The sequence below is a fragment of the Mercenaria mercenaria genome, chromosome 17, assembly GCF_021730395.1.
Source record: "Mercenaria mercenaria strain notata chromosome 17, MADL_Memer_1, whole genome shotgun sequence".
NCBI classification, from domain to species: Eukaryota; Metazoa; Mollusca; class Bivalvia; order Venerida; family Veneridae; genus Mercenaria; species Mercenaria mercenaria.
This window is the reverse complement of record NC_069377.1, coordinates 10,641,244-10,657,698: the sequence shown is the minus strand read 5'-3', so window position 1 is coordinate 10,657,698 and position 16,455 is coordinate 10,641,244. Positions and strand designations below refer to the sequence as shown.

General features: G+C 35.5%; 1 protein-coding gene across 1 annotated transcript in view; it reads right to left on the bottom strand.

Moving 5' to 3' along the window:
- Positions 1-13,275, bottom strand: part of LOC123537331 (leucine-rich repeat protein SHOC-2-like) — a 42,330-nt gene extending 29,055 nt beyond the window's left edge. Inside the window, exons 1-5 of the mRNA XM_045321012.2 lie at positions 13,244-13,275; positions 12,121-13,075; positions 7,965-8,105; positions 4,196-4,264; positions 422-637 (exon numbers count right to left, since the gene is read on the bottom strand). Of these exons, the coding sequence (XP_045176947.2) occupies positions 422-637; positions 4,196-4,264; positions 7,965-8,105; positions 12,121-12,345 (651 nt within the window). The 5' untranslated portion in view covers positions 12,346-13,075; positions 13,244-13,275. The remainder of the gene's footprint in view (positions 1-421; positions 638-4,195; positions 4,265-7,964; positions 8,106-12,120; positions 13,076-13,243) is intronic.
- Positions 13,276-16,455: the final 3,180 nt, after the last annotated feature.

Sequence of the window (16,455 nt, the reverse complement as noted above, 5' to 3'; positions counted from 1 at the left end):
GGGATATAACTAGGGTACCAATACATCATTCTGACAAAGTTTGGTCAAAATCCCCCAAGTAGTTTCTGAGGAGATGCGATAACGAAAAATTGTTAACGGACGGAAGGACGACGGACCACGATGCAGAGTGATTTGAATAGCCTACCATCTGATGATAGTCTGCTAAAAATGCAAATCAGTGTTAAGGTTCTTTGCCTACATAGTTCCCTAATGACAGTAAACAAGTGTGCAATGTTTAAGCTGTAGCTCTTACTGTGTTTGACAAAAGGTAGACCTAAACAAAAATTTTAACCAACGCCGACAGAAAAAAAGTAACAACAATACCTCGTAGACTTTTTTCGAAATCAGACGAGCTAAACAATTTTGGTCGAGGCAATATTTTAGGTCAGTCAGAATATGTCCAAATCAATTACAAGCATACCTCTGTGAGTCTATTATGCCTCAGATCCAGCAATCTCAGCTTCTTCAAATCTTCCATTGTATCTGGTAGATTTGTGAGAGAGTTTTCATTCAATGCAAATGTCTCTAGGTTTACCAGGCAGCCGATCTCTATTGGCAACTGGACAATCTTGTTGCCGTAGAGATATAACTCCTTCAGGTGAACCAGTTCTTTCACAGTTGGTAGTATCACAGTAATCTGAAAGAAAAATAAAAGTACTTTTTACCTGCTTAAAGTGATTAAGCAGATCTTTTTAGAGCAATTTGTCCAATGGATTTTCACAAATACTGTAAATCACTTTATATTCGCGTGATATTTATTTCGCGAATTCCCGCACACTGAATTATTTCGCGGACTTATGAATTCACAAGGGGAGGGTCAGAAATTTAAATTCGCGAAGGTTCTTATCTTATATTTAAACAAGGCAGTCTGAAAGACAGCTAAATCCCCCGCCACTGCTATGGATAGTGAAAGGGTAAAACCTTTGATTTTAGCTGTGACCTTGACCTTGAACTGACATGGCTGACTCATGAATTCTGCACAACGTCTTGATGAGGTGATCATTTGACCAAAGTTACATGGAAATCCTTCAAGGGGTTTAGGAGATACAGAGCTGAAACCTTTGACCTTCAGTTGTGACCTTGACCTTCAGTTGACATGGCTGACTCATGAGTTCTTGATGAGGTGATCATTTGACCCAAGTTTGATGAAAATCCTTCAAGGGGTTAAGGAGATACAGAGTGGACACCAAATGGAAGGCTCAAACCTTCGACCCTTATTTGTGACCTTGACCTTGAGCTGGCATGGTTGACTCATAATTTCTGCACATCGTTCTGATGAGGTAATCATTTGACCCAAGTTTTATAAAATTCCTTCAAGGGGTTTAGGAGATATAGAGCGGACACGAAATGGAAGGCTCAAACCTTTGACCTTCAGTTGTGACCTTGACCTTGAGCCGACATGGCTGACTTATAAGTTCTGCACATCGCCTTGATGAGGTGATCGTTTGACCCAAGTTTGATGAAAATCCTTCAAGGGGTTTAGGAGATATAGAGCGGACACAAAATGGAAGGTTCAACCTTTGACCCTAAGTTGTGACCTTGACCTTGAGCCGGCATGACTGACTCATGGGTTCTGCACATCGTCTTGATGAGGTGATCATTTGACCCAAGTTTTATAAAATTCCTTCAAGGGGTTTAAGAGATATAGAGCGGACACAAAATGGAAGGCTCAAACCTTTGACCTTGAGTTGTGACCTTGACCTTGAGCCGGCATGGCTGACTCATGGGTTCTGCACATTGTCTTGATGAGGTGATCATTTGATCCAAGTTTTATAAAATTCCTTCAAGGGGTTTAGGAGATATAGAGCGGACACAAAATGGCAGGCTCAAACCTTTGACCTTGAGTTGTGACCTTGACCTTGAACCGACAAGGCTGTCTCATGGGTTCTGCACATCGTCTTGATGAGGTGATCATTTGACCCAAGTTTCATGAAAATCCTTCAAGGGGTTTAGGAGATATGGACCGGACACGATTTAGTTACGGACGGAAGGACGGACGGAAAGACGGACGGAAGGACGGACGGAAGGACGGACGGCCGCAAACCATTCCTATAATCCCTCCGCCACGGCGGGGGATTAAATAAGTCAGTGAAATTCCAATTCCAGAAGTTGTGATTACATAAATGTCCATTATTCTGTACCGTAACGATTTTATGCACGCCAAAGACTTGTTAAATGCATGGTCTGTAACGGCTATTTCGTGTTAGTAATCGACAAATTGTTTTTGTTCGACTGAAATTGAGAGCCTTGTAACCCTTTATTCAATTTACGGGTTATTATTCTTATTACATTAAAATAGCTGATAACAGGTAATGTTTATGAACTATTTGCATCATGCAAGGTTTGATTTTTTTAATGAACTAACTGGTTTTATTGATTCGTCTCTGTTAGTAACGCCACCTATTATCTAGTTGGCCATTTTTATTTGATATTTCTAAGTAGAAGTAATAAACATTGTAGTTTATGAACGTATGGTGACTACTATTATAAACGTATCCCCCTACTTTATACAAAACGAGACACGTTCATTATATATTTCAATATGTATATATGTTTTAGCTCATATTGTCATGGACTACATGAATTGAGTATTGAATAAACTTGAAACTTGATAAAATGTTTAAAGTTTGTTACAGTCATTTCATAAATATTAATTGTACTGTACAAAGTATATAATACAATGGTGTGACACATTGTTGCTAATACCTTTGTTATCTAAATATGAGTAAAAAATCACGAGCTCTGCTTGTTTGACACAAAGTGCATCAAGGAGATGCTCTCCGTAACCTGTTAAAAACAAAGTTATTATTATTGGTATTATTATTATTATACCAGGTTTATATAGCGCCCTTTTCATGATAGACACTTTCAAAGGCGCTTTACATATAGGAAACACAGCCACACAGGGCGCGAAATTCATCCTCTACTAGTACAGACACAGAGCGATCAGACCAGAGGGACAGAGTGAGATAAAGCCCCCACCCCCTCAGAACAGATAGAGAGAAATCCTTTAAGACACAAGCCTGTCCGGCTAACTTAGCCTATCTCTTTGTGAATAGACAGTCTGGTTCTTTAAAGTATCATGTGTATAGCACCGATACACGCGAAGCCGTCTTTCCAGTACAGGCCTCTTGGTTAGGTGGGAGACACTCAAGAGCATCTCAGAAATTTCCAGTGCCTTGACCAGGATATTGTGTTATATATATATCCCTGCCAGCTGCATGTAAATCCAACTTCTAGGCCTTAGCATTTATTCTGTCTTTAAGCAGTATATTCTACATGAAATGTAATTTCGATGATTTTTATTATACTTATTCATAACATTTCGAAATAAATTGAAGTTCTTTTAATAAACATCGTGTATAGGCTGCTAGTATTCATTGCTGAAATTAACTATATTTCAGACATTTTTTTCCGGGTATGTCTGTATGTTATTGAAAAAAATCTATGCGGATTTATAAATTCGCGATGCACCCATTTCGCGAAAAATAGCGAAAATTAAAACACTGCGAACAATACCGGATTTACAGTAATCATTTTCCAAACTACATTGCAATGGTAAAGGTATCGTACACAGTTTGCTCAAAATAATAAATTATAAAAGTCATCATCTATTAAAACAATCAACCTCAAGTCGAAAGCTATAGAAATATTTGCTCTATCTCTGTTTATTGCACAACAAAGGAGTATCATTCTAGAGGCAAACTCCTTGAGAACTGATATATTAAACAGACAACTATCATGCTATTTTAGTATGCTATAGTTACCAGTCTGTGGAATTAGGACTATTGTCCTTGAATCAGACTGTAAGCAAATTTCTATTCCAGGTCATGAAAAATCACTTTCTTTTAAGTATTTGATATTTTAAAATTAAGTGCTATATTACAATATAACACAATAAGGAATCATCACAATTCACCCTCCATCTTGAATTCGTATTTTAAAAATTTTCTACAAGCCATCACAATACAATATACAAATGTATCAAGTTACCTTAGTAAACATACATGCAGCACTGGACAAGAAAGACTGGCCTTTCTTAACCGACCCAAAGGAAAATCTTTCCAGAATGTGGGAACTAGGTTTAAAATTAAGCAATTAAATTTTTCAATATTGCAATGCATTGTGATCTATAGGGAATTCCGCTTCAGAGAATTTTTCAGAAATGTTAAGTCAAGTCAAAAAAATAGTTTACCTGTGATTTACTCAGATCTAACCTAGTGGATTGATCTTCTTTACATTTCTTAAACACTTTCCCAACATCCTGTAAAAAAAATTCAAAACTTATTCCTTACATTTCTTAAACACCTTCCCAACATCCTGTAAAAGAATTTCAAAAGTTATCAACAGATTTTTAACATGAGGAGATTGTATTTTTGATGATGAAAATATTGAAGTGAATTATAACTAGATGTTAAATTAGTCCAAATTTTACTAATTTATTTCAAACATTAATTACAGGGAAAGTTTGTCTAAAATACATGTTTGTTAGGCCATAATTAAGAAATTGTCTGTTTGCAGTGCTCCGACCAACCCATCAAAATAGTCACGACCCAAAATTTTTTTTAGGCAGTTCGGGGGGGGGGGCAATCACAGTTTTTATCACTGCACCTTAATTAATTTTTTTTTTTATATATGTTTTGATCCTTTCTGATGAAAATTTTCAGCAGACATTTTCCTTTTCGTATTTTGATATTCAGCAGATCATTCAAGGTTTAGTGGACACGACCATATTGCCGTCTTCGCGCGTGTTTCGGAAGTCACAAGTTTCGATCTGAGTGAGAAAGTTGCTCAGACATCTTTACTTAGTCTTTCTCACATGGTTTTACGGTGACCTATGTATATTTGATAAACAATTTTCCAATAAACAAATGTCTCGGCGATATATGACCTTTTTGTGTCGGTTCGCCGTAAATCCCAACTCATTCTTTTAATAAACAATGTCGTCTGACACAACGCCATGGACCCGACCAATGAGTCAGTCAACATGACCACGGTCTAAAAATTTATTCTGATTTTCTGTTGATTAGTTTCAACATTTAAAAGTTTATAAATTAAACAAACATCTGAATTTTTGATCATGCACCAGAATAATTGGCAACCTGAATGATAACTATTCACATTTTTATGTATTAATTGAGACCTTGTTCGGACACGTAATAAAGCCACATACCTTGATTTTTTTTGTAAATCCTAAGTTTCCTATCCTTGCAAACATGATTTAACTTTTAAATCCCAGTTTTATCCGACACATTTGGTGACAAAATTGCATAAACATCCTGAAAAATACACTGGCACTTGTCGGCTAAGTTCAAAATAAAGATGTGAATCTGCCTTTGACCTTTGATGTAAGATGAAAGGAAGCAGTTTGACAGCTAAATGTTGTGATGTGTGTGATGTATTTTGACCTAATTCTACAAGTACAATTTGTGTATTACCTAATACACTTTGATTTAAAAGGACTGAGATGATTTATGGATATGCAATTTAAGTGCTGTGAACTTCGTTTCTTGTTCCTTGCTGAAAGGAACTAAATCATAATTTGACATACTTCAGCTTGTGTTTAAAAGTGAAGCCTTTCAATTTTTAAGCCTTAATTTTCACTAAAACAGAGACTAAAAATTAAGCATGAGAAGCTCCACAGCTGGTCACAATCACCCTCTTATACACAGACCTATATTCAAAGGGTTGGGAGGCCTATGCTGCTCCCCTGCCCCAAGCTGACCAAGAAGTTACCTTTATTTAACAAAGTTGAACATGTATCAGAACCCACCATTTCAAACTTGTATTTAAAAAAAATTCTGGAATTCGATCTTCTATACCTACCGCCAAATTTTGGACTGTAATGTGACTTTCATATGCAACAACACTTCCTGTGTCCAGATTAATAGTATCAGGGCACTCAGAATTTAGACAAAAAATGTAACAGTTGCCATCATTTCATTCCTAAGAAAGATGTAACACATGCCATCAAAAAATGTAACAGATGCCACCATTATTTTCATTCCTACCAAAAGATGTAACAGAGGGCACCATTTCATTTCTATCATCAAAAAAGGTTAAAAAGGCCACTATTTCATTCATAGAGGTAGCATAGGCCGCCCCTTCATTACTGTCGAAAGATGTAACAGAGGCCACTATTTCATTCCTGTCAAAAGCTGTAACTAAGGCCACTATTTCATTCCTGTCAAGAGATGTAACAGAAGCCACCATTTCATTAATTTATTTTTAACATTTTCAGGGGGATGGCAGCAAACATTCTTCTTTGCCTACCCTTCCCAACCCCCATCTTGCCAAAAACAGGTTGAACAGCTTAGGTCTGCAGTGAGGTCATTATAAACCTTCTGTCTCTTCCTGTATCCAGATTGATGACAAATATTTGAGTACTCAAAACTTAGACCAAAATGCAACAAAGGCCATCATTTCATACAATAAGGGTCTGACAGCATCTGCATGAAGTCAGAACAACTGTCCTGTAAAAGGTTTAAGGGAATGAGGGTTTGGAGTGTCCAGATTGTTCGTTGCATTCTTGGTCTATATCCAAAGTAGTGTCATTCAGTTTCACGAAAATTTTGATTTAAATTATAAAATGAAAGATCTGGTTTAATAAATTGTGCTCTATGAATTTCCTGGTAGAATTTGTCTTCCATGTATGTTCTTATTCTCTGAAATTAATGAATATGTTTCAATGTCTGCTGAGAAAATTTGTGTACACTGACTTTACAAAAAAAAAATCCCTACCTACCTACCTATCCACTCCTAAAAATCTGGGACGGAGCACTGCAAACAAACATTTTTTTAATTATGGCCTTCACTATGCTTGATGGCTGCTTTCTAGCTTTCTGACCACTACTGGCGACCAGGTAAGGGACTGCGATCACAATCAAAATTCATAATCTGACCCTTAAATAAGGAGTCAGACTTTTAACACCTGAACCAACATGTCTACAAGGCTATATTTCAAATATCACAAAAAAAAATAGAAAGCAAGCTGCCAGACTTTAATTAGGTAAAAAAATCTAATTTCTAAATATTAATCAAATCTGACTTCTTGACATTGATCAACAGCACACTTCAAGTGGCATAAGGCTTTAAATTTTATGTTTATATAAATGGAACAGAAGTTTGAAAAGTTCTTTTTTTTTTTATTACTGCACCTTATATAATACAGCCATAAAGGGAGATAAATAACAAGAGGGTCATGATGACCCAGGATCACTCACCTGAGTAATATGAGCTACATGTTTCAAATCTCAAACTGATGATTTTTAGAATTTTTTTTTGAAGATTTTCCAATGTACAATCAAGTAACCCCTGATTTTTGCGAAGAAGATTTTTAAAGTTTTTCCTTTCGGTTGCCATAGCAACCAGAGTTCTGCATGGAATTCAATTCTTTAAACAATTTTTGTAGAGCTTCACCCAAGGAACATTCCTGTGAAGTTTGGATGAAATTGGCCAAGCGGTTTATGAGGAGATGTCGTTTAAAGTAAAAGTTTACGGACGACGGACAGTGACTGATCAGAGTAGCTCACCCTGAGCCTTTGGCTCTGGTGAGCTAAAAATAATGTACATTTTGTATTCAATAAAACTTTCTACTGTGTCTATCCATATTCTAACCTTTGACAAATATTAGCTAAGACAATTATTGAAAACAGGATTTCACAAGAAATTAACACAAGTTATGTTCGTAACAAAAGATGTGGCAGTCACATTATAAACAACGTCATTCTGAGACTCAACAAAATACTGAAATCCTCTGATCAAGGAACTTTCTACTATAACCTACAGTAGAAGTCGCTCTTACAGTGCTTCATAAACGTGTACTTTTTCTCTTTTTTTCCCCCCCCAAGATTTTTGGTCATCTTTTGCCATTATCAAAAAAAAATCTACTACAGAAAATATGTATAATATGTCAACGATATAAAAAAAATCAGATAAAAAAATCTATGCAGGAAACAACTTACGAGATCAGCTTTGAGTGGGTTTCTACGACTAATCTGTTTTGGTTGCCTCTGTCCTGGCATCTGCAGGTAAACCGTCTTGACAAGATTGCTTGGCTGTTGGCTGGCTGCCGGATTTGCACAAGCCCCGCCACTCTTTTTATCCTGGAAATGAATAATATAACAAGGTTGTTTCTAAAGTTTATGTCAGTCACATCTGGAAAAATCTAATTTCAATGACAGGAAAAAATAGAGACTCGCACATTCCAAGGGTAACTAATCACACTATGATGATATGATGCCATCTTAGTAATGCAGAAAGTACAAATGTGTTCAGGTTTAACATCTTTTTCTACATTTTTTACTACTTGTAATAGTGAGCACACAACCCAGCTTTACAGTGTTCTCTCAATGGAATATGAAGCCTAAAACAGATGCCATGAATTTATACCCTACCCAGTCTCATTTTATACTGGCACCTGGCTGACCAGTTCTTGAACTATCCTCTGAATGCTGAATGCCAAGAGAGGAAGCTACTAGTACCATTTTTCATGGCTTTGATACGACAAAGCCAGGCAGCAGACCCATGACCTCTTGCAATCAAAGCAGGAGCTCTACCACTATGCTAATGTAGTGGTATTGATAGTATAAAATCATTTTTGTAACTGGATGCAACTTTTTATTAATCTCAAATCTGTTAGAGACCTACATGTACTTGACGAAATTTTTCACAAAATGACAAATCTGAGTAAGAAATTGACATAAAAAAGATTAAATGAGAGAGAGACTAGTAAAACACATTTTGAGTTGTGTAGTTGTTAAATTTTATGTAAGACTTGAAACTATAATCAATGTATAGACAAACAACACAAACAACTTCCTGGTGCATTTCAATCTGTAACAGCATCGCATTACAATTTTACCTTTGTTGAAGAAAAGTATAGTGTGACATGTCAGGATGATATTTTGATTTTGTAATACAATGATTTTAACATTTACCTTGCTAAGTTTCTAAAATGGACAGGTCTACCTTTCAATTTGGACAATACCATTTATCATTTGAAGGTGTTTTCACTGAAAATTTAGTGACTGAATAGCGAACAGTGCATACAATTATCAGCCTGCACAGATGTGCAGGCTGATCTTGGTCTGCACTGGTCGCAAAGGCAGAATCACTCGATGCCAGCAGGCTAAAGGTTAAGTAACACAGTCAATGGTTTTAACATAACATAAGACCAATTTATACAAGCAATGATTTAATAAGGTCAATTTCTTATAATCTGTCATCATTAAAGGAATGTAACAACATTAGTTACCAAAGACGTCTGTTATTTTAAACATAAGCAGAATATTTACATTACAATATTTTATTGAAAAATGGAAGTATAATTGGAAATTAAGTCACCCAAAATTATACTTTTTACAAATTCTATAAAGAATAAAATGCAATTTAATTCTAAACAAGAATGGAAAACTCACAAAATACACACATCACAGCAAATTATTTTTTACTTTAAAAATATTTGTCTTATTGAGTAGACAAGTTGTAAATTTTCTCAATTCCAACTAATTCAAGGACCATAACTCAAGCCTGACATATCTGGATGGTTATCAAACTTGGTCGAAGAGAATATGCAAATAACCATTCTGACTTAATTTGGTGAAAGCTGGACAAAAACTGCTTTTATTTACAGAGTTTTAAAAGTTAATAAGCAGACACTGTCAGTTTTAGCAATTGCAAGTAATTTAAGAGCCTTTACTCAAATAGTTACAGTATCTATCTGGTTATAAAAGTTGTCCAAGCTTCTGTATTAAATCCATTAACATTTACTGTGAAAAGTTTGGTGATCACTGAATACGAACTGCTCAAGGTAGGTAGTGTATACTGTCAATTTCCACAATTTTGATTAATTCAATGGCCATAACTCTAGAAAGACTCAAAACATTCTGGTGGTTACCAAACTTTCCCATAAATATTGTGACCATTTGGGAACATTGGATAAGAACTGCTAAAGTTAGATTTCCACAACTTTAAGTAATTAAAGGATCATAACTCCAGAAAGACTGAGAGGATCAAGCTGTTTTTCGAATTTGACCGAGGTATTATGCCCATAAACATTGTGACAAAATGCCAAAATTTTTTTTAACTGTATTTACAAAATGTATGTGTCCTCATTTAAAACTAGCTTGCTTTACATGATCAGTACATATGACACATGAAGAAATATGTCCTGCATCCACCAGGTGAACCGACACACTTTCAAGCATTTTAACACTTGTGCTTGATCGATATAAAAAGCCTGTGTTACACTAATTGAAGTATCAGACCAGATGCAGTGGTCCATTGATAACTGTCTGGCAACGAAACCATTGGATATAAGTTTAAGCCCCTACTCACTATACTAAAATTACCAACATTGGGTCAAAGTCTCCTGAATGGGTGTTTTACAACTGGCATATAAAAGATTCAGGGAATGGAAGCATCTTTTGTTTCTGTAACTATCCTCCCAATAAAATGGATAATAGTCTTCTGGTGGAGCCATATAAATAAGTTCACAAAATGCAGAACATGTTAAATGTGTAGTCAGTTATATATATGCTGATGACTATTTGTCCTATTAAATAATTTTATGAAGGAAATACTGTTTTAATAGACCATGTTTACTACTGGAATGCTGAAAAAAAATATCATGAAGTTTGTATCACAATTTACCATTAAAATCTTAACAACTTCAGCCAAAAACAAGAAAGAACTTCTGCATGAATTCAAACATTACAAAAAAATGTTTAGAATTAAACGACACCTTATGATTTACAAACATAAACATGTACGCTGAAACATCTACAAACAAAGGTATGGTTTTAACAGTGCTCCAGCTAGCTATTTACAGCAGGGCGCATCGCCCGTCCCGAAATTCGTTCCGCCCTGTTGCCCCGCCAGGCACCCTGCCCGTTTTACAACCATTCATTTCTTTGTTTTTAGCCAAACTTCCCCTTTTTGCCTCAGTGATTATAATACACTGCTTTACTGGCCCCTTTTTATCGAGGGATACATGCCGGGGGGGGGCACTGACATTATTAGCAAACAATTAAACAATTACCTGCTGTAATCGTGCCCGAGGCAGACCATAATATTTTAGACTGCTCCACTAGCATTAAAATCACTGAACCTTAGTGTTAAAACAGTTTGCAAACCAGTCTGAAATCATTATCATTTCGCGCCACCTGTCGAAGTGTACTTGCGTTTTCGGTAATATAGCCGTAAATACCCCTTTATACACAACTGAAACTTAAGTCCAGACAACAGACATTTAAATCTAATTAATAAAAATCGATCACAATCAAATTTAAATAGGAAAATATTTTGATTTTATCGTTTTACAAGTTTTTGAAATCGAAAGTAGGTTGTCGTCTGCTTTGTGAAATTGCTGATTTTTCATGAAGATTTCTTTGAAATTAGTTTACTAAGATGTAATGACAGGGTACACTTTAATGTCAAATACTGTAAAATGCTGTTAAACTGTCTGCATCATAATAATTTTTCAAAAATATTGTTTAAACTGGACATTCGACGACTTTTAGAAAAAAGTGTAACCATATTCTGATATAAAATTTTGGATATCCGGAATATGTCTATTACAAGTGCTAAACTTGCTTTTAGACTGTTGTAAGTTAAAAATTTTGCCTGATTTCATTTATTTAAGTGGAAGTTTAAACTTTTTTTTCTGTATATACCCGGTAATATCTTGCACCTATAAATTTATAAATATCAAGTAGCCTACATGGAGAAGATGTGTACTGAAATTGTAACAAGTAAAATAGGCCTAAATACATAGATATTGTTATTCAGTATGCAATTACAAAGAAATGTTACAAGTTGAAAATCAATGCCAAGTAAAATACAAACAATAGAATTTTCAGTTAATAAGTAGGTGCATTAGAGATGACAGACATAGCCTATTAAAAGACTATACCTAAAGTGTGCCAAAAACATGCCTAAATTATGCCAAATTCTATGCTTAAAGTATGTTAAAATGCACTGTATGCATGGACCAGTTATATTTTTTCCCGAGGGAGCATGGTCCCGGACCGTCCACCACCCCAGAAGTGCCCTTTTCAGTGCCAGCACCCTGCCCTTTTTTAATCCCAGCTGGAGCACTGTTTTAATATATATAGATACCTTTCCAGTTTCTCGAGAGTAGATCAAAGAAGAAGATTCCAGTGAATTTGCAAGGTCATTTACACTAGGGTCACATTCTGGGCCTGAATTTGCATCCTCCTGTTCTAATGACGACATTTTGCTATGACCAGCGATAGGGATTTCTTTTTCTCCAGTAAAGTCTGCAAGTCTTGAAGCTACAGCATCATTTCCTTTTCCTTTATTGCCCTTTTTAGATATTGACATGGCCGGTCATACATTTATGCTGTTTATTCTGTCCCACCAACAGTCAAATTTACAGTAAAAATAATTCACTTTTTTAACTCCTTCTATCTGCCTTTTCACCAACTTTTCCTACTATCTAATTTTTTATTGAAGTCAGACACATAAATTATTCAGATTGATATCTGTTTCGAAACTCTTAGGTTGTGTCACATTCCTTTTCGAAAGAATGTAACTTGAATAGAGTACCAAATATTTGGGTGATGATACTGTAATTATACCGTGACCTTCTACCTACACACTTAAAGCGTTGCTTTTCAAGTGTAATTGTGTAACCCACTATAGTAAATTAATATCAGCACTTAAAACTTTGTCAAGCCTCCAACTTTGACAAAGGCTTTCTCATTTGATTAGGTGATAAAAACATCTGCATAACTGTTATTGTATTGAAAGTTTAAATCACTTAATCTTTTAACAAACTAGTTTAAACCAATGAGAATCAGTCTCGTTTATGTTTACCCAATTAAGAATCAATTAACTTGACATAACCCACTTTTTTGACAAGTAGTCATTGTCATGAATGTTATGAGAGCTAGCATGTACGCAACTTTTCTGTGTCACTGGCTGAAATGATTCTAAAAACAGATAATCAGCTGATATTTCACACAGACCTAACTAGACACATCACATTACATGATTTTCTAGTAGAATCCAAAACGAGGCTGAAACACAAATCAGGAATTTTCTGACCGCCCTGAAAAAGAAACAGCGATTTTAATAAAATGCAGTACTTGACAGACCAGGGAATTTAAATTTGCATTCAATGATAAACGAGTATTATGCAACCGGTACTAGTGATATGGAAACTTCTACTTGATTTGCACACTTTGACAAATAATTCCAGTGACATCGATTTACTTACTATTACTGTTTGTAGTTGCGCATAAGACTGCGCATGGAAATTAAGGAAGTGACGTAAAATTAAGCTTTTCCTGATACAGATCACTACAGACACGAGGCAAAATTATCAGCAGGCATAACTTATTCTACGTCAGCTGACGCAAGTTTTAACTTACTAATTAATTGAAAAGCTGCATTTTCAGGTACATGTAAAAAAAAGCACGTCCAACGTTTGACAGTAAGAAAGAAATGCCATCCTCAGTCACGTGTGATATGAGGGTATATTTGTACAGGTGATGTTTAAAATATCTGTTTCATAGTGCTTTTAAAATTGAAGCTGTCTGGCGTTTGGCAGCTTATCACTGTTTGAGGAAGGCTGTTCCATAACTTAATGGTATCGGGGATTAAGGACTTTTAGAATAGGAGAGTCCGAGTAAAAGGCAGCAGGTATCTGTGGTCATGACCTCTAGCTTGTTGTATTCGAGTGGTAAGGACGCTGGCTTTGAATCACTTGCCCCTGATGCAAGTTCGAAACCTTGCTTAATTGGGGTAAGGAATTCTTCATATGAGTATCCATCCAGCTGGCTTGAGAAAGTCGGTGGCTCTGACTGTGATGATATGATAAATGCTGGAAGTGGGCTCGAACCAACATCGATAAGAGACTAGTAAAAAAAAAAAGCCATTGACACTCGGCCACGGGTTTGTGTTATTTTCCTAATATTGTTTTATAGATATGAAACAATTTTCTAAATTAGAAGTGTCAACTTGTAAAACTTTTCAAGAAGATAATGTATCACATATAAAAATATTGATAATTTTTCTTCTATTAAATTTACAAGTGCTTATACAATTTCTAACCATATTCTTATCTAATTAATTTATAATCTAGTATATTGAAACCATTACTGCGAAAATATCTGCTTCCTTGTGCTTCAACAAAGTCAGAATTTCCTTGACCCATTGTCACGATCGAGACCTTTAATATAGATCTTGGCAATGGGCCAAGGGATTTCTGTCTTGACCCAAACTGTGCTAATGACTCTCACAGGATGGGGTCATTGTTTATTGGAAAGTCAGTCTACCATATACCTATATCAATAAGTGAGAAGTGGAAACAGTGTATTTATTATCAAACTCTAATTTATTTATAAATTAATCACGTGATAACTTTAAAAATTATATCTATCTTTTGACATTTCTTTGTTAAAAGAAAAATGTTCTTTGTTCAATAATAAGAAACTTATTTATGAATATATCATAAATTTCACCATGCTTTTAGGAAGAAAAGCAAGTTTTTAGTTTTTTAGAGATGAGCACAAATTCAAATTTGATATTTAAGAAAAATGTGAAATTCACTCATCTAAAGTTTTATTTTACTGCCTTCTGAATATTGTAAAGGACATTTGTATACGAATGAAAATCCAATGTGCATTTCAGTGTTTTAACTAAAGCATGATTAAAGGGAACACTTTAAGCAACTTTTTATAAAAACTTAACACAACAATATCATTTTATCCTGTTATATTATATACCAATATAAATGGTGATTATGTATAAGAGGAAATCATTTTCCCATGCTTTTTGTAAGTCTCCCCATACTTGGATTCAGTGTTGATATATTTCCTGGTCCTTTGGGATCATGGGGTCCATTCAATGTGTAATAGAGTTCCGCTTAAGCTGGTGCTAGGGGGATGTGAGAGGTGTTGCACATTTCATTACCTCTCATGGACATACTCATTCAAACCGAGTCTGCTATTATTCTTCTTGGCTGCATTCTTGCTTCCAAAGGATCTTTTTACAGATTTTATTAACTAACACAACAGAAATCTTTATGTGTCGTGTGGCAACTGTAAAAGTCTCCCCGTACTTGGATTCAGTGTTGTTATATTTTCTGGTCCTTTGGAATCATGGAGTCCTTTCAACAAAATTAGGTGTAATGGAGTTCCGCTTAAGCACGAGAGGTGTTGCACATTTCATTACCTCTCATGAGCAGACTCAATCAAACCGAGTCTGTATTGTTCTTCTTGGTGCATTACAAAGGATCTTTTTACAGATTTTATTTACTATCACAACATTAATTTTTAAGTGCCGTGTGGCGGCTGTAAAAAGTTTCCCCGAACTTGGATTCAGTGTTGTAATATTTTCTGGTCCTTTGGGATCATAGAGTCCATTCAACATATGTGTAATAGAGTTCCACGGTGCTAAGGGCTTGAGAGGTGTTGCACATTTCATTACTTCTCATGAACATACTCATTCAAACCGAGTCTGCTATTATTCATCTTGGCTGCATTCTTTGCTTCCAAAGGATCTTTTTACAGATTTTATTAACTATCACAACAGAAATCTTTAAGTGTCGTGTGGCAACTGTAAAAAGTCTCCCCGTACTTGGATTCAGTGTTGTTATATTTTCTGGTCCTTTGGAATCATGGAGTCCTTTCAACAAAATTAGGTGTAATGGAGTTCCGCTTAAGCACGAGAGGTGTTGCACATTTCATTACCTTTCATGAGCAGACTCAATCAAACCGAGTCTGTATTGTTCTTCTTGGTGCATTCCAAAGGATCTTTTTACAGATTTTATTAACTATCACAACATTAATTTTTAAGTGCCGTGTGGCGGCTGTAAAAAGTTTCCCCGAACTTGGATTCAGTGTTGTAATATTTTCTGGTCCTTTGGGATCATCCATTCAACATATGTGTAATAGAGTTCCACGGTGCTAAGGGCTTGAGAGGTGTTGCACATTTCATTACTTCTCATGAACAGACTCAATCAAACCGAGTCTGCTATTATTCTTCTTGGTTGCACCTTTGCTTCTAAAGGATCTTTTTATATTTTATTGTATATAAGTATGATGGTAAGATCAATTTCGCAGGTATTACCTTTTTCATTATTATGATATTGGCAGATATTATTTTCCAATACAAAGATATTATTGAGCTTTCACTATACCTGTATCTTATTATCATCATTTTTATAATTTATTATTATTATTATTATTAATAAAAGGGGACCCCTGCTGTACTAATTGCCCTCTAAATAACTACTGTTACATAATCGCTATGCAGCAGATAAGACGGGAGTTGTACATTCGATGGAGGGGGCGGGGGGGGCGCTGGAGGGACACATATATAGTAGTGGATCTAGGCCTTTAAGATAACAAGAATTTCATTAGTCGCCAGCCCACGGCTATATTTGATAGGCTCTAGGATTCTGCTCATGGAAGTATAATCCAAAAA